This window comes from Platalea leucorodia (genome assembly GCF_965183815.1).
Source record: "Platalea leucorodia genome assembly, chromosome: 4".
Taxonomy (NCBI): domain Eukaryota; kingdom Metazoa; phylum Chordata; class Aves; order Pelecaniformes; family Threskiornithidae; genus Platalea; species Platalea leucorodia.
In genome coordinates this window covers 53921971-53947992 of record NC_138826.1, presented here as the reverse complement: position 1 = coordinate 53947992, position 26022 = coordinate 53921971, and the positions used below count along the sequence as shown (strand labels likewise).

The 26022-nt window shown below is 37.9% G+C and overlaps 1 protein-coding gene across 15 annotated transcripts in view; it reads left to right on the top strand.

The window, feature by feature from the left end:
- The window catches only part of C2CD5 (C2 calcium dependent domain containing 5), a 76826-nt gene extending 51161 nt beyond the window's left edge, over nucleotides 1-25665 (top strand). For 7 of the 15 annotated variants that reach the window (XM_082309939.1, XM_082309945.1, XM_082309936.1 and 4 more), the window contains 12 exons: nucleotides 1785-1848; nucleotides 5224-5285; nucleotides 6054-6152; nucleotides 6574-6663; nucleotides 7444-7531; nucleotides 8616-8702; nucleotides 10221-10271; nucleotides 11073-11126; nucleotides 11315-11416; nucleotides 12257-12447; nucleotides 15313-15459; nucleotides 16028-17821. In XM_082309939.1, coding sequence (XP_082166065.1) covers nucleotides 1785-1848; nucleotides 5224-5285; nucleotides 6054-6152; nucleotides 6574-6663; nucleotides 7444-7531; nucleotides 8616-8702; nucleotides 10221-10271; nucleotides 11073-11126; nucleotides 11315-11416; nucleotides 12257-12447; nucleotides 15313-15459; nucleotides 16028-16159 — 1167 coding nt within the window. In that variant the 3' untranslated portion in view covers nucleotides 16160-17821. Of the gene's footprint in view, nucleotides 1-1784; nucleotides 1849-5223; nucleotides 5286-6053; nucleotides 6153-6573; nucleotides 6664-7443; nucleotides 7532-8615; nucleotides 8703-10220; nucleotides 10272-11072; nucleotides 11127-11314; nucleotides 11417-12256; nucleotides 12448-15312; nucleotides 15460-16027; nucleotides 17822-21665; nucleotides 22294-23778; nucleotides 23862-25131 lie in introns of those variants that run through there. The other 8 variants (XM_082309940.1, XM_082309943.1, XM_082309941.1 and 5 more) reach the window with 4 other exon arrangements.
- Nucleotides 25666-26022: the final 357 nt, after the last annotated feature.

The following is a 26022-nucleotide window of genomic DNA, read 5'->3' as shown; positions in this document are numbered from 1 at the left end:
AGTTTTCATGAAATAGTTTTTTTGCAGCTGGTCTGAGCAAGCTCTTGGTTTTGTTTTAATATCATCATCTGTATAGACTGACAGGATTGGAATTGTATCCTCAAAACAAAAGTTACAATAGATATTCTCTGAGACACTGTATTGAAATGGATGAGCCAATCAGAAAATAGTTTGATAATGCCAAAAGGGTCGAATGCCTTTGTGAAAAATAGAGGATTGTGTAAGGCGTTAAAAAAACCCAACCCAAAGACTGTTATACTGCAAGAGACCCTTTGGACAAGTTATGAAAAATATGAAAAACATAAGTCCAGCCTCCATTTCACTTCTAAAGGCTGTCAGATAGAAGAGAGATAGCAATAATAAAAGCTCAGCATAGTTATTCTGTCCAGTTGCCTCATAAAGAAGCTTGATATGTTATAAGCAAAGATCAGCATTATATGCTGCAAGCAGAGTTCAGCTCTTTTTTTATGGTTTCAGAGAATTCTTCCTTCTACCTTGTTTATTAACTGTAGTATATGCACTTGGGGGGATAGGAGGAGACCTCCATGTGGAAGGGAAAAATGTAAGTAAGCTGTAGGGTACTATAGTGTACATTATAAATAGTGCTAAAGTTAGCAAGAAAAATAAGATCGGATGTTTAAGGACCATCATTTACTAGTTTACATTATGCGAATGTGTTGGTCCTAGAATATGCGTCCCTGTGTTTTGGCAGTTCAGTCTTTATTTGTAGAAAAAAGGACTTTTCATCTGTGGAACCACTTACGACTCTCTTTGTTAAGAAATTGGATATCAGAAACTATATTCCAGGAGCTTTAGTGAAGCTCCTGAGTCTGACCTTTCAAGAGTAAAATCATTGTTCACTGGAAATATGTAAGAAAAAGTGGTAAAAAATTCACTGTGATGAGGAAATGCTAAGAGATGCTGGGAAGGCAATTATGAGAGGTAAGGCTGTCTGTAGTTTAATTTTGGAGGGGAAAAAAAGAAAGACAGACGACTCCTTTTACTTTGAGAGGGAGAAGGAGAAACAATACCTGACAGAGAACCCTTTAATACTGGAGTTAAAATATAAACAATTTCCAAAGTACTTGATAAGAAAGTGTTGGAAGTAAGAGGTAAACTTGGATCTCTTGCAGATCGATAAGGCAGAATGAACCTAAAGACACGTGACGCAGAAATATTTACAGAAGGTAGCAGGGCAGATAGCTGTCAGTGTGATCTAAAACAACAAAAGTCTTTCTTTAAAGATTGGATTGAGTAGAGGTTATTTGTATAGGAAAAACTAATAATTGCCAAATATACCTTTCCCTATTTGATTTTCTTCTGGTTGCACTAAGCAAGGTTTTTAAAGTCCTTGAAAGATTTTTAGGTGTCATTGGAATAGGCAGAGAATAATCACGTCAGTATAATACAGACCTTATGAGAGCTCTAGTAGCGAAAGGTCCTTAGCTCGAAAAAGTTCTAAGTTGTTGTGTGGAACCTTGTTCAGCATTTTAAATTGTTTAGAAAATTCTCTTTTTATCATTCTTGTCTTACCTACTGCAGTTTCTGTGTGTTCTGTGCACATTGCTTTATTTTTAATACAACTTAATTAAGGGAATTATTTTTCAAGTGTTAAGCATATCATAGGCTGCTAGTTAAGGTTCAGAGGTCTGATTGATGGTATCCTTTTTTAAAATCTCAGCTTAGCTGCCAGATATAGATCTCTCGATGACAAAGTTTTTACGTATTTCTGATGCTTCTGACTGGAACAGCACCTGATTTTTGTCAATTATTCCTTTTTCCAGATTGATGATACAGATGCAATGGAAGACGTACATTCTTTACTGACAGATGTTCCACCACCTTCTGGTATAGTTAAAAACATATTTTTCTAATTTATGCTGTAGGCTGCAAAATGACAAAACAGAACTGTTTTTATTTAAAAAAAAAAAAAAATCAAGAGTAATAGTGAAAATATTCTCAAAGTGTTTAGCTTATCAGATATACCTGTGAAAAACAAGTCATTAAGCCTTTTATGGGGATTGTTGCTTATTGAAAACTGAAGTAAACACAGTATTTGTGTGGTATTTTGTAGTTCAGGGATTTGTACTGTTGCAAATTTGTTGTTACTTCATATAGGTATAACAATTGGATCTTTCCTACTAGTATACTGGTTTCTGAAGATTCTTAGACTGAATGGCTAATTTGTAGGTTTCAGGGTCAATGAAAGTAGAAGTATAGAGAACAGAATGTTAATGTGAGATATTGGTGGTGTATTCCAAGAATGTTATTTAAAGTGAGCAATTTGCCCTTACAGTACTCTTGTTCAACAAGTGCATTTGTATTTTCCTTGCTTTGTGTTTGTGCCATACTGTCAATTTAAATCTTTGTGTTCACTGCATTTGTAGTCTTTGCTGTTAAAACAAGCAAAATCCAAAATTATTTGGAATTCTTAAATCAACCACAGCATTTTTATCCAAGTCAGTACTGGTCATTTTCTGTAGAAGGCAGTAATGTCAAATAATAGAAATAGAGTAGTTTCTAATTTCTTCAGTTTTTTTTATAGATGTATTTTTAAAAACTGTTGCAACTTGAGAACATAAAACTGCTTAAAGTGAATAATTTTCAAAATTAAATCATGAGACTTGAAATCAATGTCTTTTTACTTCACGGTAAGAATACAAATGTTCAGACTGCGTTGCTGACCATAGAACTTTGTGAGGTGTCCATTTAGTTGTCTGCGTTTAAAAATTATTTCTGCGTTTAAAAATTATTTAAGAACCCAACATAGGGGGAGGTGTACTGAATCACTCAATGTCTGCTTGCTGATAGGGATCAGGCAAGAATGCGTATTGCATTAATGTAAGAGCAAGGAAAGAAAAATCCCACAGAATAGTATGCTAACAGTTCGTAGTTCAACAGCATCCTAAAAGAAAGTTACTGTCTTTGTAAACAATAGCCTTTGTCAAACTTCTCTGTGCATTTAGCTGTTTGCATTTTGAGCCCATGTGTGCCTTCAGTGTTCATACAATTTTGCATCAGGATCTGTACTCATATAAGACCCAGCTTCTTACGCTTGGTTTGTATCAGCCACTAATTTCCTTTGGTTTTTCCTTTTGTTTACATTGGGAAGAACAGTGAAGCATTGCTTTGTATCAGTCGTCTTTATATTATTTGTGGTTGTATAGATATCTGTTACATCCTCCTCAATGGAACTCCTGGATCTGGATAAGAGACTAATGTAGTTGTCTGTTACACGGAAGTTGCTCTGTTCATTTGGTTGTCCATGTCCTCCCTCTCTTTATTTTTGTGAGTTTCCTCCTGTTTCTTCTGAGCACATATCTGTTCCCTTCCGATTAATAATTGGTATCCGTGTTTATCGTTTTGAGTACTGTTGAGGTCAGAACTGTCCTTGTCAGAGTTATCTATTATTACCACCAAATCTTTTATTCATCGATTATCCATTGTTAGATCCTGCTGCAGTTGATTTTACTACCCTAAAATAAGGCCATCAGCAGTCACCTCGTTTTACCCTCTTTTGCAGATGAGTTATGAATATGTTTAAAGCTTATAATCCTGAGTTACGATGTTTCCAGTGTGAAAACTGAGCTTTTATTTTGACCCTCTCTTTACAGTCTTATAATAATTGTATTTTCTTCGATGGTACTCCCTTCTACCCTTCAGCATATTAGTTTCTTAGAGTCCTTGGTGAAGGATCTTATCGAATGCTTTTTGATGTCTGAAGTAGACTATATCAGTCAGATGCCTTTTGTCTACATGCTTGTTGGCAGCTTATGAGCCATGACTGTTACTTAGAAAAGTGGTAGCAGCTCCTCTGCAGTGTCTTGTTTTTCCATCAGCCCATGAACTCCATTTTCTGGAATAGCTTCTATGGGCCAGTAATACAGATACCCATACTAGGCAAATTAGTAGGTCCCAGTCACTAAAAGCACCTTACTACCCGAAGATTCTTTAATCTTCTCCTCTGGTAGTGGGGTAATTTTAAGTTAGAGTTATTTTCCATTCGCCTATTTGTTCAGTGTCTCCTGCAGACTGTTTTGACAGGTTCTCTGATGGAAAATAAACAAGGGACTGGTTTTCCACTCTTGTGGAAAGCTCCACTACCATGGTGAACGTTGATGTTAGCAAAAAAAAAAAAAAAAAAGCGCGTTTTCTGCTATCATGTTATCATCTGTGCATATTCTTTCTATATCTTACTTGACTCTTCAACAAGATTTCTGCTTTTGATGTTCTGAAAGAAAATCTATTAATATTTATACCTTCTGCAAGCTGCTACACAATTTCTTTTCTCGTTTATTTTGTGCATTTACATAGGCCCTACCAGATTTTTCTCTTTTGTGCTTATTTAGCTGTAGTTTTAGATTTTCAACATTGCCTATTTGCTATTTATAACTTTTCTTACCCTGCTGTTTAGTCATAATACTTTTTTCTTTTTTTTTTTTGTCTTTTCAAGTCTCTATTAGTAAGTGCTATGTATTTGCACTCAGTCTCTAGGTAGTATCTTTAAAGCATCTCTGTGGTGTCTGTCAAAGGTTAGCTTTTTAGCTTTTCCTTTCACACGTTTTTAATAAGTTTCCTCGTTTGTGCGTAGTTTGTCTATTAGAAACTAGGCAGAGCAGTAGTGGATTTCGGGTGCTTGCCCTTCATACAAGAATGCTTAAGTGTATCTTATGACGAGCTAAAAAACTTCTTTGAACGCCTCTCCCTGCTCCGTCAGGAGTTTCTTGTTTCGTGGGTTCGACGAGGAGCGGTTCCGTGAAGCAGTCGGGGAGCGTGTCTCACCGGTTACTCTCAGCATCAGCTGACATGAGTTACCCAGTCTCCTCGGGGAGCAACTGCCGCTTCTGCATTTCGTGCCATCGTAGCCTCTCTCATGTTCCTCAACGTGGTATTTCTGGCCTTGCTTTTTGGCAGTTGAAGAAATATTCAGAATAAGAACTCTGTAGTGAATTACTGTTTTAGAAGTGGCGAGTTTCATCTTTCCATTTTTTCACTGCAGTATGAATGACAGAAAGCATGCGTTTCTTTTGTATGTTATATTGTGTTCTTCAGATGCTATGTTTGGTTTTTGAATGTTGGTCTTACTTCTGGTGTATTATTCAATATTCAAAAACACATGAGGGAAAATACTTGCAAAACTCAAGTAAGGTCACATATATTTCTTTAAAAGCATTTTTATATTTCAGTGTGCAACATAAATTTCCCGAAATATTTTCTTTACAGGTTTTTACAGTTGCAACACAGAAATTATGCCTGGTATAAATAACTGGACACCAGAAATTCAAGTAAGGTTATTCAAAGAAAATTCAAACTTGTTTTCCAAATTATGTTGAAATACACTGTGGTAATTTAAATATATATTAGAAATCACTAATTTTAAAAGATAAATTAAAAGGATACTCTTGTGTTAGAAATAAAAGTAGTATTTTGGTAAGAAAAATAGGGTATGAGAACTTGTTTCTTTGTGGTTTTTTTCAATGCTGTTATGTAACAGAGAACTTGGTACAAAAATACAAAAATTAGTTCATGTTTACTGTAATTATTTTCTATCTTAAGTGAGCTTTTACACATAATTGGCACAATGCAAGACTGCTTTGCAGAGGCACAGCTCAAACCTGAAAACAGTATGACTGCACCAGCAGCACACTCTCAGGTTGATGGGATTGCCTGTGTATCTGTGTATGACATTCCGTTATTGTCTACATTATTGTACATAATTAACATATAATTTTCAACAGCAGTTAACAAAATGTGTAGCAGGTAGAATGACTCCTTTATGAAGCAAATACAAAGAACAGAGTATTTCATATCTTGCTTAACCACTTGTTTTACATATATTTGTATACATTAGTTCACAGAAAACTTGCTTTTTGTTTGTAAAATTTCACGAGCAATAAGCACTTTACTTGACTTACCGATGCTACAGGTTTTTTTTCCTTTTCTTTCCCTCCCCCTCCCCCTCCATGTTATGCATTATTTGCCTTCTTTATAAATTTGTTTTGTTTTTAATATAACATACAGGCATATAATAAGTGTGTTTGTTTCTAATTCAGATGTTCACAGCAGTAAGAGTATCCAGATTAAGCAACATTAACCTAACAAATCAAACACTTAATAAGAACTTTAATGATCTCTGTGAGAATCTGTTGAAGGTAAGAATCTTGTTTCAAACATTTTTTTGAATTGTTCAAATGGAAGCAAAGTAAAATCAGGCTATAGTGAAAATAACATTTTCTTCATAATTACTTTTCGGAATTAGACTACAAAGTGTGTGTAATTAGTTTGTAAGCTGCTGTAAAGATAGATTCAGCCTTCTTAGTATATTAAGGATTTCCAAAGCACTTTGAATCAGAATGGGTCCTTTGATGGGTAGCGTGCTATAGAAACAGAAATACAAAGACTGCTACACAGTAGATTGCATTCTATCCTGACTTTTCACACCTGTAATTCTTCTTCAAGAAAAAATTAATATGATTCGATGATTTCTACTATGAAAAGAGTTTTGATATTTAACTTCTCTGAAATAAACCATATATTTTTAGAGTAGCACAAATAATGCCTTGTCTTCAACAGAGCTTGTATTTTAAACTACGATCTATGGTTCCCTGCTGCCTTTGTCATGTAAATTTTACAGTTGCTCTACCAGAGGATGAATTAGTTCAGGTAAGTAAACTGCTTCTTTTGACTTTCAGCGTGTAGGCATGCCAGTTTTGGCATTGAATTAACATTTGCTGCTCAAACTAGACTAGGATTTCATTTACTAGTATGTCTGGTGAATTCTGAAGTAAAACTTAAGGCTGTGATCTTTGATGAAGGAAAAGATGACGTATGGAGTTCACCAGTTTTGAGAATCATGGGACTACATGGCATTTCATGAGCACAGTGTGTCTTAATAGTGTGTATCTTTTTAGTTAGGTAGGAAATGAAAAGTCCTGACTAGATATCCATTAAAAGGTGTTAGCCACATACACTACAAGAATATGGCATGCTAGTTTTCTAAATATGCTGTCATTATAATTGTCTGATTGTTTTCTTTCAGTTTCAAGATGATGCGATATACTTCATTATTTTTAAATAAAATGTTTTCTTTAGAAGTATAGCATCATTCTTGTGATGAATTAAACATCTCCCTGTCTCTTACAAATACAATGATAATGAGTTTTTATGATTGATTTTTATGTTGGTTCACCAAGAAAGAAGGAAGGAACTGATGAAAAAAATCATAAATGTGGGACAAACACTGTCAGGTGTATGTTCTAACAGTGGACCTTAGTATTACCTTTTATGCTCTGCTGTGAAGGGTTTTTAATGTCTACTTAGATGATTCCCCCCCCCCCCCCCCCTTATTTTTCTATGGAAAAAGCTGGCTTTTTTGCAAAATTATTTTTGCAGGTTGCACAAGAGATTAAGTTACCTAATATACCATATATTTCTGATTTGCAGATTGCAGTCACAGCTGTTGCAATTACATTTGACAAAAACCAAGCATTACAAGCCAACAAAGCCCCTACAGAAAAATCCCAGCAAAGAGGTAAAATGTAGTGAGGCCTGTAAAGATAAGAGATAATCTTTTTCTTTCCTTTTTTCCCCCCTCCCCCAGTACGTAATGTGTCTACATTTTTATTTCAGTTACGTATACACATTTCTATGGGGAAGTTCTATAAAATTGTAAAGTCATAACATAGAGGTTTTTAGAGTTACATATATGTGACCTCCAGCAGGATGACTTATCAAGTATTAGGTATTTGCTTGTACATAATCAACAAACTTATAGTAACATGAAAAAAATGTTTGTTATTTCCTTATTCCATGTACCATCTTTCTTTAATTCTTTAGAGAAAATTATTCAGTGTAACAGATGACATTTCCATTGTATTTTGAGTCGTGGTGTAAGTCATTGGAGAATACTTGTTCTTATAAGTAGCAAATTTTGTCCTTACTTCAAGAAGGCAGAAAATAAATTATTCATAATAATGTAAAAAAACTCTCAAAAAACCCTTAAGTAGGTCAGTAATATTTTTGGAGATCAGTGAAGCATATAGCATTATGGAGAGAATAGAAGAGACTACTGCAATCTGTGTATGTCATCTTAATTATGAAACACCATCTTATGCTAGAAATGCATGTATGCAATCTGGATATGGGAATTTAGACAGAACTTTGAAGTTACTCCATTCTGAAGAATTGAATTAGGTAGTAGAACAGAGCCATATGTTTCTAAAACATTAGTTATACCTTACTTCTTAAATAGTAGCAGTAAATTGTTTGTTTTCTTTTATGTGAAATAAATCATATGTTGCTTTTTACTGTAATGTATAGCTAACTCAGATCCAACTGCAGAATCAAATCTTTAAAATACATGACTTGACTTAATATTTTTTTCCTGAAAATACTAAATCAAATCCTGTTCAATGGAACACAGGTTCTGTTCAGTTTTGCAGCTGGATTTATTGTCAGACATCTAACTGTTGATACAGAACTGCATCACTATATACATATGCCGAAAAAATCTGTTCCAGTCAGACCTGACTAAATTGAATCTGTAGTGCTTATTATTACTGGCGAATCTTTTTTGGGGGGTTAATTATCAATCGGTTATGTTTTCTTTGTTGAAGCATCTACAGACAATGAAGAACAGCTACAGTTTCCATTGGAACTTTGCTCTGATCCCCTTGCTTCTCAACCATTTTCACCAGCTAAAGGTCCGTTAAATGGAAGAATGTTGAACTACTGGGTTTTGTACTGATTTTGAGTTCTGCTCTTTCATTGTTGCAGTAGCTTCAAAATATCTGTACTTTCACATGCTTTAAATATTCTTTGCTACCTAAGCATAATGGATATGTTCACTCCTAAAGTAAAATTTTTTGAGTCGCATCAGATGCATTGGCTAATCCTTCTGTTTATGTTCTTTTGTAGCTTTCCCATCTAGATAGATTTTGTCTATCTTTGCATTTAGAGTATTGAAAATGCTGCAATCCACAAGGTGTTGGGTGTCATTTGACCTAAAGAATTATAAATTACTTAATAATTAGCTTGCCTCATAGTGCTTTGCTTCTGTAAATGGCCCATATAAAATAACTCCGTGTATTGTTAACCTCAAATAATTTCGTAGTTTTCATGGTGGGAGATACTTTATCTAGCCAGTACTGGTTGTTCAGCTGAGCAAAATTGCATGCAATTATTTTTTAAGTGAAAGGAGCCTAAACTTGCATAGTAAACAGTTTGTAGAGTGCAGCATGTTTTAGCTGTTAAACAGCTGCTTTATTTTACCTGAGGTAGAGCTGCATTTCAAGAATGGTTGTCACAATTCTTCTATGACTGAATTAAAAATTAGGTCATCATTCATTGAAATTGGCTGTCTTCGCTTCCTTCTCCATTGTAGGATTATCTACCCACCAAAATGGCTAGCAATAGGAAATTTAGTATCTGTGAATTATTGTAAATGTTCTTTTACTAATGTTAAAGAGCTGCATTTTTGCCCATTACATAAGTTGTATAAAGGAGGGTGCCTACTGCATTTACTTGTATTTTCAGAGGTCAGTTTAATTTCAGCAATAATATCCTTATTGCTTTGTGTGTTTTTTTTTTTTATTTTTATTTTTATGCATTTGTATGTGCTTAACTTTTAGTTGATCACATTATGATACTGTTAACCTTTCATTTTCAAAAAGAGGAGCTATCCAGAAATTTCTGACGAGTGTCTTTTTCACTGATACTAGACAGTGCTACTTGTATAATGGGCACTGACCAGTAGAGGGTAGCCTGTTCATGTATATCACTTTTCCTGATGTTCTTCACATTCCATATTGTACTGTACATCACTTTGGAGGCTTTCAACTAGATAATTATTTCATCTGTCATTTCTTCACAAGTAGACTTGAGGTTTCATTGTAGTTACATTTACTTAGCAGCTTATTTAATATATTGATACCTTTTTTACATACTTCTCTGTAAGATTGTTATTTTTAAAATATTTGTATACAACCTTATACAGTAATGACCTTTAGTAAACGATCATATTATAATTTGAAAGATTTAATAAAGTTAATTATTTATACCAATTTATTATGTGCTCTCAAAGTACATAGTATAGTATATGTAGAAGATTTTTTTTCCTCATATTTTACTCTAAAAATGTTTTTATAAGAAGAAAGCTGTTGTCCTGTACTACATGACTCTGCTCATATATTATCTGAATGGAATTCATTTTGTCTTATTAGAAGTCCTGGAGGGTGCAAGTTCCCACACAGGTATTCCTGCTGCTCAGAGAGGTGAGTTTACTTAATTTAGCCATATGCCAGAACATTGAGCATTCTTGGGATATTGGTATACGCTTTTTGGATGTGTCTTAATCCAGGAAGTGTTTACTAGTTAACTGAGAATGCATGCTCTGTTGTGGCTTAATGATACCATAATATTTTGATGTGTTTTTTAATTACAAAAGTCAGATTTGTTAATAATAATAGTGTCTCTCTGTGAGATACATTGATATCACTTTATCGAACAGAAAATTAGTCCCCTGAGAGAGAGCTTTTTTGCTTGTCTTAATTTGAAGTTAGCATGTGTTCCTTCCGTTTCTTCAGAATAATGAAGAAACAGTGTTTGCAAAACTTTTTTTTTTTTTTAAAGATACGCAAGCACCCCTGCAACTAATACTAAAAGTCATAGCAGAAACAACTCTACTTCTCATTGCAATGATAACGGGGGTGGGAGGGTAGGGGATGGGTGTTGGAGGGGGGGATGTTGGGGGAAGGAGGACAGCATTTTGTAAGGAAAATTCATTTGTGTTTAAAACCGAGGTGTTGTTTCAGCTTGTGACTCTTATCATCACCAAAGCTTTTTTTCAGTCTGTAGGTTAGATATTGATAACGACAGTTAGGAAGTTTAAATCATGATGAGCAGCTCTTTGTGAGGAAAAGAAAAGCAATAAAAATTAAAATTAAACAAGGCTTAAATAAACTTAAAGAAGCCAGAACTGAATACCTAAAATGAGATTTTAAAAAAAAAAAAAAAAAAAAAAAAAAAAAAATTTAGCATAAGTCATTAATGACTGTATTTGCATGTTTTTTCAGTGATGAAGTCCCAGTCAGGCAGTTGGTTCACAGCTGGGACATCACCAGAAATCGGTACACTGGTTTGGACTAGTCCAAACCTATACTGTAACTTTTCCTTTAAACAGACCTGGAAAGGGATGTTTGTTCTCTCTCAGACACAGATAATTGCTTCCTCAAAAGGAGCATTGAGATGAGCAAGAGACATCATCCATATTTTTTTTCTTTGTTTTTTTCTTTTGTTTTTCTGTCTGTGTTTTCAGCAACGTCAATTGATTACAGTTCCTTTGCAGACAGATGCAACAGCTGGATAGAGCTCATTAAACTGAAAGCTCAGACCATAAGGCGCGGATCAATTAAGACAAGTAGGCGGCTGTTTCTACCACGTTATGATAATCTGAGACATATCTCTGATTTCCCAGTGGTGAATAGTGGAGTTTCCTACCCAGCTATAGTATTGCAGATCACATGTAGAATGAATACCTGAGTGTCAAAACTGCTGACATTGTTAAAGTCTTTGTAAGCTAATATAGGGTTCATGAACCAGTAGCATAAAAAGCAAAATATAGTATTTCTGTTCACTTAGTAAAAATTAGTTATCAATAAATGTGTATGCCTACTAATTATATAACATACACTGCATGGATGTAGGTGTATGTATGATCTTGGAAAATTTTTGGTGAGAAACAGGAGGCAATCACCAAGGTGACAGTCAAGGCAATGGTCACTAAATTAGCCAGTGGTGAGTTATTTTTCAGTAGTTCTTTGGCCACAGGTCTGACTATCTTGCTTAAATTAGCAGAGATTAATACCTGTTTTAATGGAAAATGCTGCACTGGGGAAACACAACAACTTTCACACTTCCTATAATTTGTTCCTTCAGCAGAATACGTATTTCAAAATGTTGGCACTTTTTTCTTTACCCTCACTTTATAACTGATTGTTGTATGTGCAGCTGCTCGCCTCAATGTTTTCCTTTGCAGGAATGCCACTCTTCCAAATAAATTCCATTTCAGCTTTTTGTCTCCTTTTGCATGCATTGCATGATAATTTCCTTTCTCACATGATATGGCTGAGCATCACAGGCAGCTGAATGTTGTCACCAAACTATTTGGAAACCATAAAGAAGAGGTTTTGTGTTTTGAGAAATAGTAATTGATCTTTCTTGATAGTTACTTTCTCTTCTTTTTTTCCCATCTTTTTAGCTGCTTCACTTGATAAAGCAAGTCCATTGGCTGAGGGATATTTACGGCACCGTTCTGTTCCATCATGCACCAATTCTACTGTCTCAGTTGTTAAGATGACACCTCTTTCTTTTCTACCTGGGGCAAAAATAACCAAATATCTTGGGATAATCAACATGTTTTTTATACGAGAAACCACTTCTTTGCGTGAGGTGAGCTGTATGTCAGGGGTTAGCACCTTTTGCTAATTATAATAATCAAAGGTAAATACCTGAAGTGGTTTGAGTTGGGGTATGGCACAGCAAGGGAATAGAGTTTTTGTCATTTGAGGGTAGGTGCTGAATGGGGAGTAAATTGTGTTGCACTGCTCTTGTCATAGAGCATATAGAGCTGCTTTGTGTTTGGCAATGTTAGGAGAGGGGTTACTTAACCGTGGACATTGTTGTTGAATTTGGATATAACACTAAGCCAATGAGTTCTTAAACAGAACTATTTGGGGGAAAAAAAAAAAAAGGTCTCTGACCAACAATGGTAATTCGGATCATTTGAACCCAAACCTGAGATTATTAAATGAAAAAAAAAAAAGGGGGGGGGGGGGGGAACCCAACCATTCTCTCATTTAGCAAGCTCAATGATGAACTTTCACAGTGTATTTGGATTTTAGAATTCTTTGGTTAATACAAGGTTTCCCATATCATATATAACTATTATGCTGATTTTTTTTAATATTACGTTCTGTGCATTCTCAGTAACATAGCTCTGTCTAAAAAGCATGCCGTAGAGTATATAACCACACAAGCAGCTTAGAGGGTGTAGCTATGATAGTCAAACAATGATCTCCAGTCTGGATCTGGACAACAGATACTCATCTGAGCCTGCAAAAATCCAAGACATGTTCTTTATCACTTTTGTGTAATTTTGGGAAGTAGCTACATCCTTCTGCTACAATTTCTGGTCACAGAAACACAATATACCTCTTGCCTGGTTTGTCAGCGCTGAGGAGTATGCTGTTTCTTACTAATTACACATTGATAAAATTACATAGCAGATGTTAATAAAACTGAGCAGCCTTCATAAAAACGAGTTGCGAGCTCTCTAGAGAAACTTTGATCAGCCAAACATCTTGTTTGGATCTTGCAAGTTACGACCCCTTTTAACTTGAGAAGTCTATGTGAAAAGGACAGGATTTTCAAAAGGATGTATGTGGTATGACCAGGGAAACGTTTTCGTGGCATTTCTGTGCTAACTGCAGCTTCTGTAGATACAAATTAAATAGCTGATAAGCAAGCTTTGGTAACTGATAGCAGATATTAGCAGAGGTATGTTGCTCAAGTGTTTGATTCAGCTCCTCCGTGAAGTTGGGATGGTTGTAGTTTCTGTGATGCTGTCAGTGTGCTATTTCCAGCACACAGGGCAGCTAATTTAAATCTATTTCAGTTGCCTAGGCTGAGTGACAAACCAGTTCTAATACTAGTTGCACAGTATTGCCCTGAGGCTGTAACAGAGTCAGAGTGGTCAGTATATCCAACTCAAGCAATGTGTTTCAGATTCTACAGAAAAATAATTTGTGTTTGTATTGCTTTATATTTTGCTTATGGTAGTTTACAGAATATTGAAGCCCTATGAATGCTTTCATAAACTGAAGTATATACCAGACACTGTGCTTCAAAAATTAATGATAATTTTAAGTCCAGTTTATCTATTGCTCTTAGGTTTTGCCATTTAGAGGTGTATATTTATGATCTTTTGTTATCTTTTGTCATCAAATTTTCTGTTAGGTTTATAATATTACAGAATTTTTCCTATCAGTTGCTGTAACTATTAAAACACTTGAACAAAATCAAAATTTCATGAGGAATGACAAACTAGTACTGAAATTTTGATTTCTGGCTGCAGTTGACGTCATTCATGCTGTATGCTTGGATTGGTGAAATTTATATTTGCCTTTTGTTTGTTAATTTTCATCTGCAAGATATGTTTCCTTATGCCTTTATGAGGCTCTTCAGGGTAGATTATACTTTTTCCAGTAGATATGAGGGCAATCCGTATTTGTTGAAATTTAGCTTAGTTAGCCTCTTCTACCTACCTCTTTTCATTTTCTCCAGTGGCACACCCATATGTGGGAAATCTAGTGGTCTTGCCTTTCACTTTCATTTTGCAATTTTATAGATATTTTGAACCAATATTGAGCTCAGTTTCATCAGTTTCTTTCCTTAGTTTTTTTTCTGTGGATTTTTATTTTTTTGGTTGGTTGCCTTGTTTTTGTGTATGGGGTTCCCCCTGCCAATGTAGTTGCTCACATTCTTTCATAAGGATTGTCTAGAAAAAAAACATACATCATTGTTTTCCTCCTGCTCCTTTCACAGCAATTTAAATTATTCAGCTTGGCACCAAAGAAGTAAAAGTCCCTCACAAGCACCATCAAGTCAAAAAACTTCACTAAATGGGGTGGCCAGAAGTTCTTTCAGACTTCAAGGGAAAAAAAAAGCTTTCATAGCTTGCTTGTCAAGTCTCTGCTCTGTCCCTTGCTTACTTTGTATTTTGAGGGGTCATTTCTTTAGTGAATGTTGAGAACTGATGGCAGTCGTTAGCATGCATGAAGTTGCAGTGACCAAAGGTAATGGCCACTCTTTAGCAGTAATTTCCAAGAAGTCTAAATCTCTTTTAGTCCTCAGTAGGAATTATTCTTTATCTGCTTCCCAGTTATCAAAAAAAGTGGGCAGTGTCCTTCCTGATGAAAGAAAAAAGTCATTATTCAACTGTCATTGGAATATTGAATGTTTCTGCAGAGGTGTAGGAATGTCTGAAAAATATGAGTATATGTAATACACTGACTGCAAGAACAGCAGTCACAAATGGATAACCTACTTGTGATTCTTTTCCTCAAACAGTAAGTTCCATTGGTCTGCTTTTTAACTGTGACCCATTAAACAGTGAATAGCTTTTAAGGTCTGTACAATATACCATTTAGGATTCACTGAAATATTCAGCTGTTAAAAATTTAAGAAAAGTATTCAGCATCTTGTAGCTGTACCTAACATAAAATGTAATTTTTTTTTTTTTTTTTTCCATTTTAGGAGGGTGGTGTCAGTGGTTTTCTCCATGCTTTTATTGCTGAAGTGTTTGCAATGGTGAGAGCTCATGTTGCAGCTTTAGGGGGGAACGCAGTTGTCTCATACATAATGAAGCAGTGTGTTTTCATGGAGAATCCAAACAAAAATCAGGTAAATGATGGTATGAAATAACAGTGCTATTGTGATTAGTATGACACAAACATACATTTTTTACATTTAAAAAACAGCAACCCTGTAGAGCCATGTCTGTGTAACACTTCTGGACCTCTCATCATAATGTTTGTTTGAAGAAGCCAAGAGCATTCTTGAACACCCCAGTTAACAGAAAATTACAAATATGCTGATACGAAATGCTTCATTTTGGACATAAAGGGACAAAACTTTATTGGTAAAGATGAAAACGGAATATGGTTGTTTTGGTACATGAAATATGTTCAAAACAGTAGTGAAGGCAAGTACAGCTACCCAGATATTTCATTTGTGGTGGTCTTAAGAGAATCTGGCTTCATGTTTGATAGCACACAAGTGAGTGGATATAAAAGGAAATACGGCAGAGATTGGCTCACTAATAAATTCTAATAATTTGTTCTTTGATCTCTGTCGACTTTTCTATTATCTGTGTAGTTATATTTAGCAGATATATGTAAACATAAAATATTTTATTATTAATGTTTGGTAACTGCAGGTTGTCTTTTTTTTTTTTTTTTCCCCCCTCCAGGCTCAGTGTTTAATAAATGTCAGTGGTGATGCAGTCATCTTTGTACGTGAATCTGAGTTAGAAATGTTAGCAGTACAACCCTCTACAGTTGTTTCTCAACCAACAAGTTCTGGAGGAGATGTCACAACGTGAATACAGAAAAAGTTGAAATAGTCTCTGCCAAATATAAAGATTGTGGGAACGTTTAGGTTTGCATCTTCAAAATCAGCATCTCCCCATAACATTAACAGCCAAAATCCAAGACAATCACTATACTTTGTCGGTTAACTTCATGTAATAGTCAGGGCAGCATATTGGCAGGTATGCTCTGATTCTTTTCTTATAATTACAGGCCCCTGTGAAACTGAGACAGTAGGTGAAGCACTGATATGAGAGTATGGGTTAAAATAGTAGCCATCACATGGAACTGTGAAAGTAAACAAAGAATTCTGTTGCATTTTTCAGCTGTTCAACAGGACCATGATAAGTTGTAATTCAGAACCATTTCTGAGTTTGCATATTGTATTAGCTGATTCTCAGCTCAGTTTAAAAAATTAAAAGAGGGGTCAGAGTGGGTGGGAGATAACTGAGAAGCCTGTATTAGCAACCTTTGCCGAAGGAACAAGAGATTTGTGCACAGACTAAGAAAATGTGGGCTGAAGCCTAAACTTATCTTAGATCATAGAGTGCGAAGAGGAAGAAGCAGCACCAAAAAGTCACAGTTTGAATTTCTGCACACTAAAAATATTTTTCAACTGTTTGCAAACTGTTAATTTATTTTTTTAAAATTATTACTATACAGCATATGTGTTGGGTGGGTGTTCCGAGGTTTTTTTGTTGTTTGTTCTTGTTTTTAAAAAGGTGACAGACCATGATGCTGTGCTCCTAGTCATCCCTATAGTTTAAAAAAAAAAAAAAAAAAAAAAAAAAAAAAAAAAAACAAACAAACACCAAAACAAACAAACAAACAAAACAACAAAAAGTCCCAAAGTGTGTTTGGTGCTATTATAAGATGTTCATTTCAATATTGACAAAACAGATCTTTTTTTTTACATAAGATTCCGTGAAAGAATTGTCCTGAGGCTCATTTTCTTAAGGCATGATCTCTTGCAAAGATAACGTAAACAGTCCTCCGAAAGTCAGTATCCAGAGTATACTCCAGCCTTCTTTCTGTTTAACAAGGTGGAGATGCCTGTCTAATTAGAGATTTATGTGTATTTGTGACGCTGATTTCGGCAAGTTGGTTTTGGGTTTTCTTTTTTTCCCCCAGTACAGTAGCTGGGAAATGAGGGTACTGCAAAGAAAGGAAATCTGTCATTTCCAGTAAATGTCTGAAAGGCAGTGATATTTTAATGTAAAAAATGCAAACTTTGATCTGAAGATGCATTCTTACTTAATTCTGACAATACCATACATGGAACTTGAACAAACATGTAAACTTGAATGTAAATATTCTGCTTAGTGTTGAAATTAAGCAATGGCATGATTATTTGTTTAATTATTTCATTGTAAATGAGCATGAAAATCATTCTTGCACAATAAATTTCTGTATAAAATTTATTGCCTTTTTATATGTGTAATAGTTAAATGTGTATGCTGGATACATATTAAAGATGTCCCACCCCCATTCTCCTCAGAGGAACATTTTTTGTATAGAATGTTACAACCTGATTATTTAAAATTTGGAGAGTTAATTATCTTTATATTTAAAGTGTTTGAATTGGGTGCTTACCAGATTTACTCATACAGTTAATTGTCTTTCTAAATTCTGTAGCTGTTGCAGCCAAAGCTGCCATAAATTAAGTCTCCTGTAAATAGTTGCAGCTCTCTTGATTATTTTGCAAGGCAAATCTTGTTCCCTTTGAAGCTGATGGCAGAATATTAATAACTTCAGAAGGTCTTGGATCTGGCACAAGAAGTTGTTTTCAGAGTAAGTGTTCAGCATGGAAATATTCTCTGAAGTAGCACATTAAAGTAGCTGTTCTTCATTTTTTTGTTTTGGAGGTTTTTTTGGTAGGTTCGATGGGAAGTATTAATGCCATCTTTTCATTTCTAGCTGTTGCAAATGGCACAATTTCTTCTAGTGTGCTTCATTAGATGTAGAGATTTCTCATCTAGAAATTTTCCTTCTTCTCTAATTATTATACCAGAAATGACAAACATGTTTTCTAACTGTTACTAATTGGGATTTAGCTTTTCTTAATCGGTCCAGCTGGGTAAATTTAACCTGTAGGAAACTGTACACTTAAATTGCCTTGATTGCTCTTTTCTTCTTTCCAGTGTAAAAAAAAAGGGTTAAGTGTGTGCAAATCCATTGTCATTTGGAACATCAGACCTCATACATTTCTCGGAGGCAAAAAGAGGATCACATAAACTATAAGGCAAACTTCATGGAATTATTAGAGTATGTAAGGAAAGGGGAACTAAACGTGAGGTAAAAATTCAGATCATTGGTGCACAAAACAGCAAGGAGCTGTGTGCCTACAACTTAAGTTGACTTGTGTTCCTTGCTGGGTTCAGAATGGCTGAAAATCACACAAAGGTACTTTGTTAGTTAATGACTTTTCCCCCTTTAGTCAGGATATAACAACAGACAGTTTTGATTGTGGGAGAATCATTGAAGTTTCTGCTGAAATGGGCACAGTTAATGCAAGATGTCCTGCTCCTTACTCGAATGGAGCTTTGAAATGCAGGGATACAAACAGTATCATTGGAGGTTTTTCATGGCTCAAACAAACGTTGCTTTGTCAGGAATTTACCCTCTTTGGGGGTAGGAGCTAATGCAGCTTGCTTGTACTGGTTTTGGCTGGGATAGAGTTAATTTTCTTCCTAACGGTATGGTGCTGTGTTTTGGATTTGTGACCAAAACAGTGTTACCACAGGGATGTTTGAGCTGTTGCTGGACGGTGCTTGCACAGCGTCAAGGCTTTGTGTTGATGGCGCTGCCGCCTCCCCAGGGCGCGTGCTGAGGGTGGGCAGCGGGCGGGGAGGGGCCGCAGCCGGGGTGGCTGGCCGCAGGGCTGGCCGCAGCGATGGCCCGGGCTGGCCGCAGCGATGGCCCCGGCTGGCCGCAGGGATGGCCCGGGCTGGCCGCAGGGATATCCCGCCCTCAGCAGCCCCCTCGGGGGCTGTGTGCCAGGGTTCGTGATTGCGTGGGGACTGGTCAGCTGGTGGTGAGCAGTTGCTTTTTGCATCACTTCTTTTTCTTCGTTTTGTCTTTTTTTTTTTTTTCCTCTTGTTAAACTGTCTGTCTCAACCCATGAGTTTTCTCACTTTCACCCTTGCGATTCTCTTCCCCGTCCCGCGGGCAGGGAAGGTGTGAGCCAGCAGCGGTGCGGTGTCTGGCTGCCTGCCGGGGGTAACCCACAGCACTGCTGCTCTCTTGACTGGAGGAATCCAAACGACGGGGTAAAGTGAAAGCAGCCTTCAGAAGAGCCACTAAGCTTGGGTTTAAAACCTTCCCATCAATACTGTGAACAAATCGGGTGGTATTGCCCTTCGTTAGAAAGGAGTGGTAGCATCTGCTGTAAAAGACCACTTCTCCAGGCACTGCTTTACTTGCAGCAGTGAAGCTGGGTCTGTCAGGCCTTCAGGTGACTGGGCCGTGATCAGGGCCTGAACAGCTGCCCCTCCTCCGGAGAACGGCAGCAGACGAAGGAAGAGCATCTGCAGGTGATGCTGCTGCTTGCTGATTCTTGCCATGGCTCTCTCCAGCCATCACTGTTTTGAGATGCATAGGGCTTGCTAAGCCAGCCAGCTCAAGCTTGAAGGTAGGCAGGAATCAACTTGGAGGGCGATGCCGGCTTCATGTTGGAGTCCCAACTGGCTTGGTGCTTTAGGAATGTATGTTCTGGAATAACATCCCACTTTTTTTTTTTTTTTTTCAAGGAGGAGCATGCTTTCAGAGCTAGTTGAAAAGTCTTCAGCATTTTTCTTCTTTGTTAACTTTCTAGTTTGTGAGGGCGCTCTGATAGGCACATATGAAAGGCGCTAAGCGAGAACAAATGTCTCTGGTGCGAAGAGAATTGTAGCTCTTTCTCCCCCCACCCTGAAGTGGAATCAAATTTTTTTTCTTGGCGTTTTGTTGAAATTAGAATTTCCTTGGAGGTGAAACCTGAGGGGCTGGTTCACTTTTGTCAGACTGAAAGACAGCCCTGCACCTATTTCGTGAGCAGCTTACTGAGGGGCAGATACAGGAAAGTAGAAGCAAGACAGATGCAGGGAACGACAAACAGTCGCGACAAGTGAGATGTCAGTGATGGTGAAGTTTTTGGAGAACTCTCGGTTCCCTTTCGGTGTTCAGATAAGGACAGACGGAAGCTTTGATGACTGATCCAAGTGAGTAACAGAGTTTTCTTGGCAAGCGAGTTATGAACAACTGTTCTGCCGCGGCATCTGCAGATCTTCTGTTGTGCCTTGGGCTGCGTGGCAAGAAAAGTTTTCTTGCCATGCAGTATTTGTAGTTTTGGTAGATAGGAGGAAGCTCAGTTTTGACTACTCTACAAAGCGGAAACGAAGCAAAAAAGGATGAAGTGACTTGCCCTGTCTACAGAAGAGTGCCAGGCCCTGGGAGCGCTAGCAGGTCTTAGAGGCCCTGCCTGGCCTCATCCCGCCCTGCCCAGGACCCCATGTCAGCCCCCGGGGCCGCCAGTCCCTGCCCCAGCGACGCTGCAGCAGGGCCGGTCTCCAGCTCCCCACAGCCCTGCCCTGCCCGGCCGTGGGCCTGCCGAGCCGGGGCTGCCCCCGGTGCCCCCCGGCTCCCTGCCCTGCCCTGCTGCCCCGGGGAGCCCCCATCGCTCCGGGGGCCTGGGCAGCGGCGTGACGCAGGGGTAAGAAGCGGGTTTCAAGACACAGTAGCTTAAATACTGAACCATCATTAATTTTTAAACTTGCATATCTTACATTGGTCGTGACAAATCTGACACGCTGAAGGTTCCAGTTGGCAGGAAAGGGCTCCGTCTTTCTGGGGCTCGCTCTTCCACGCGCAGGGTAGCTTTCTGCCCAGGTTTTCGAGAAGTCAGCTGTATAAACCCTGCCTGGTATGAGAGCAAGCTGGGCTGCTGCTCCTCGTTAGTACAGATGACCCCATCAGGTAACACCTTCCATGGGTATACCTCGAGCGTTTCACAAAATCGGTTGGTATCGCTTCTCCACGGTTGAAGTACCTGAGACGGAGCGGTGTGAGGCAACGTGCCAAGGCCCTGCTGGGGGCCGGTGGGAGAAGCAGGGATCAGAACGCTGTGCTTGTGAGTACGGCGCGACAAACAAGCACGGGCTGAAGACAGATTGGCGTGGTGCTGGGTCTGTTGTCGTCGTAGCTGCCTGATGAATGCGTTGCCTGAAAAACAGAGCTTCGTCTGCTCCAATATAGCTGGAGTTAACGATGTTAGATAAGAATTTACTGTGTATGATAGTCAATGGACAAATTGCTGAGTAGAAGCTGGATTTTGAAATTGTTGATTTCATTTTTGGAAACAGGAGTCACATTTCAATTGACTTGCAGGTTTTTAGCATAAACATACACATTCACATTAAATGATGCATATTTATTTTTGTTGCAAAAGCACTTCCATTAATGTGTACAGATATATCTCCTTAAATTGTAGGGAGGAGAGGAGCTAGGATGATTCCAATTTTGATTTTATTTTGTTAAAATCAGATGTCTGTAATGCTTCAATCAAGGAGAATCTTTGTCTGGAAACCTTGTAAGGTTTTGGAAACATCGGAGTAATTACAACCTTGCAAGAGGAATATTCACCCCTGAAGAGCTCTTAAATTATGAGGGAGTGCAACTGAGCCTGGTAAGCTTTGAAGAGATGCTGTTGTCTCCTGGCATGCACTCTAAAAGCCAGAGGAGTAAGTGAAAGCACTTGCAGACAGCAACCCTTCCTCTTCCTGCCTCCCTTCTTTGCCCAGGCCATCCGTGCCCTCTCCAGAGCCGTGCGGCACCTTCCCTTCCCGGGATCCTGCCCTGCGCTGCGCTTCCCTCTTCCTTCTCTCCCTGCCCCATCTCTGGAGGGTTTGGTTAACCACAGGTCGGCAGCAGCACGGGCACTCCTCTGCACGGAGGAGAGGATGCCACCGTGTTTAAGTTTGGAAATTGCAGATTCTGTTCACACTTTGTGCAGGACAGCAGAGCTATCTGCATTGCAGAGCTGTAATTCAATTTTCAAGCTTTTACTGAAATTGATGATCTATTTATACTTTGGCCTCAGTCCAAGGGTTGGTGCTGTTTGCATGAGTGGAAATGTCTGAGAGAAAGTGAAATGGAAGAGTTGATTGTTATTAAATTGTCATAATGTCCCACCTCTGTCTTCCCCAGTGCTCCAGTCCTGCCCTTGCGCTGCATACCACATGCTTTGTTACCAATTTACTCTGTCAATTGAAGTTCTGCGTGCAGGGTGATCAGAGTACTCTGGTCTGGAGGGATCTGTTGTTTATGCCAGAAACCTGCAAACAGGCTTTTAAATTGTCACTTTAATTTTACATATATCAACTGTTAAACTTACCCAGAGGCCACGTGAAGAGAATGAAACTTAGCAATAATGCGTTCACACTGTCATTTCTGTTGACAGTGTCAGAGCACTATTTGTTGAAGGTGAAATGCTCTTGTATTTCTCATACCATTGCTGATTTTGACTGTCTCCACAACTAGCAGCAGAGCACATCTGCGGGCCAGATAATTGCCCAGAAAGAGTTTGGTGTCTCCAGACTATTTCCCTATTGCCACTGCAGAAGAAGAGGGGCTGAGATAAAGAAGGGAAAAGCAAGAGATCGGGTAGATAAAAGAAGGTAATGTAGGCAGGAGAACGAAGAAAAGAGCACAAAATGAAGCTGAGTGTCTACCAACAAAAAAATGACGGGAAGGAAAACAGCTTCAAGGGCTGTTTCCTACATCTGCAGCAGATATAGCAGAGGAAGTAATGGGCTTGAAGTGGAACAGGAAAGGTTCAGGCCACACACGCAGGCACGGGTTTGCAGTCATGAGGAGCAGGAAGCACTGACGCGTTGCCTGGGGAGGCTAGCGGTGTCCTCCACCAAATGACTTAGACAGCTGGTTAGATGAGCATCTTTCAGGAATTCCATGTGTGCCTCTGAGCAGGGGGTGAACTGGATGGCCTCCTGAGATTCTTCTTACTCCTAGGACTTCACGCTGTGTAGATTTACATGGATCCAGTTTTGAACTGAGAAAAAGATCCTTCTTCCCAACTACTCAGATCTGGCCTGAGCTGCTCCCCCTAACCTGTGTTCTGGTAACTTTCTGGCAGGAAGTAGCAAACTTAATTATATATGGGGAGAAACAGACTTTGCTTTTTAAAGTCGTCTTGCCTACAAATAAACTGACATTCTTTTAATAATGTAATTAGAGTGGTACAAAACCCAATGTAGTTGTTGTTCCTTTCCTAGGAAAAAAGGTTTATTATGACTTGTCTGAAATCATTATAGAGTTTAGACTCAAAAAAAAACAACTAGGCCTCTCTGAAATAAAAGCGTTTTGTACTACAGCAATTAAATCAGTGTCCAAATCACTGACGTTAAATTGGAATGTGGAAATAGCCTGGACGGAAGTTTGCTCAGATCTCGGCAATAATGTTATTTCAAATACGCGTGCATAAATTTAACCTGATATTCTGCAGTAAAACAATTACATTGTCTCATTTAATTTAACGAACCACAAAGTCGTTACTTCTTGCAATTAAAAAGGTGTATGGGACAAGCAGCTGATCTCTCAAGCACCCTGGCCGTACTTAAGAGAGAAATTTCTTTGACAGGAAACGATGGGAAACTCCTCAAAGCAGTTGCCCAAGCCATTATGAAGTCCGACATTAGAGGCTTCGAGTGATTAATGACTTTGGTGAGCTAACCATAGATTTGTTTGATATCAAACAGGCAGTCTGTGAAAAACACTAACAGTGTGTCATTAATTTCTCTGCAGCTCGTTCTATTAAAAACTGGCATGGCCAGCCGCTCTCAAATACCTGCTGTAAAGGGAGTCTGGTGCAGAATGTGTGTTTCTTTTTAAGTGGTAATAATCAGTTGCTATTGTGATCAGTTTGCTTCCTTTGAAGCCCTCAGCTGAGGCTTTTTGGACAGCATTTAACAGCAAAGTTTAAGCCCAGTCAATGAAACATCAATATAAAAGCTATAGCACAGTGTAGACCTTGTAAGGAAATATGGGAGACCTTCATATGGTGGTGGAACACAAGAACATCAAGGTTTGGGCAAAATGGATATCACAACTGGGCAAATACAAAAGAAGTTGTATATACTATTTCTAGTGTAGCCATGCACAAGGAAGTACCAGGCTCCTACTTTCCTTGGTTCCCGTACAAGACTGTGTGTCACTGCGGCATTTCCTAGCCCTGCGCTAGATGGCAGGGCTTTGCTGCAGGTGTCTCGGCAGTTAAGAGTGGGGTATGTGGGTTTGCTACCTTGTTTGGTTTAGAAGTTTGTTCAAAATGAATGCTGTCACGTTTTTCTGTAGGAGCTTCAAGGAAATCAGAGTAAATATTTCATGAGAAATAACAGGAAAGTTAAAAGATAGTACTTAAAAAGGAGAAGAGTTTGAGTGTTGCTCTTCCTTTGCGGAGTAATTGTCCATGGACCATAACCACACAGGAGCAATTTTTCTACTGTCTTGTGACGCTACTTGAGGAAAAAAAACGTACACTCCAATGACAACCAAAGATATTTCTGGCTGACTAGACACAGATTTAATTCATGTGATTTGCTTGAATGGTATAATTATGATATTAATTTTCATCATGTTGCCTAAATACGAATCCAAGTGCCAGAAACAGAAGACTGAATTGGCAGCCAATGAAATACAGTTAGCACACAGGAAATATCTTGGACTACAGTAATTTACAGATTATAAGAATGAGTGGGAGTGAAACAGTAAGAGAAAAGGAAAATATAATCTATGAAGATGACAGGAAATCAGACTAAATACAAATTTCACTTCTATTGCATTTTACCAGCTATGCTTACTTTTCCTCCAAGAAAAGATCATATTATATTAGCCCTGACTCCCTTAATGACAGGGAATTAAAATATTTCTGACCATTCTCTGGTGTAATGTCCAAAAAAATTCCTCAGTTGCTAAAAAAATCCTGCTGTTGTAGGTAAGTGGGGGCTGAAGACACCTGATGGCTCAGAATGGTCTTAAGACTGATGAACTGGTGAGAAGAATGCAGAGTCACGCAGAGGACGGATGGAAGTGTGTATGGCTGGAATAAAGAGGGGAAATACCCAAGCACTGATACAGCTTCTAAGAGTGGTGAGAACTTAGCTGTAAATTTTCAAGCATCCAAGGACACAAAAGATTGGAGAATTAGCATTTTTGGCATTGAGGAAACTTCTGAAAATGTCATTCTTAGATTGATGAGGCAGTGAAATATTCATAAAATCTGTTTTCTTCCTTAGCTTTCCAGTTTATCAATGGCTATCAAATCTATATGTCTTATTTCTGGATGCATATAATCGTAACATGTACAAACAGAACTAAGCATATGCAAACATATTGTAGCTGTGGGAATTCTTACCTAAAGATGAAAACACATCCATCTGACTTCATGGTTTTTAACTGTTAAAAAAAAATCTAGCTAAGATTTGAAGATTATGCAGCAATCCTGTTGAGAGGCACAACTGGATGGCTTGCAGAGCAACCAGGACAAAACATGCTGCTCGTGGAAAAACAGATTACAAAATTTAAGGAAGATATTGCAAATTAAATGCTGGTCTGTTACAGAGATAACACAGAAGGCAATAAAATAGTGAGTCACGGATATCTTGGTAGTTACTTTATTTTTGAAATGTTTAAACTTATGCTTGGATTAATTCCTATCATAGTAGAAAACTGAGATAAGTGAATAGGTTAGTATACCATTTTACAGAGCTTGAGTGCTCCTAAAGGAGCAAGAGGAATGTTCCTAAATGGATAGAACTGGCTGAACCTTGTTACTGGACAGGCTGTAAATATACAAAAAGCTGAATTTTCTCACTGTATTCTTCAA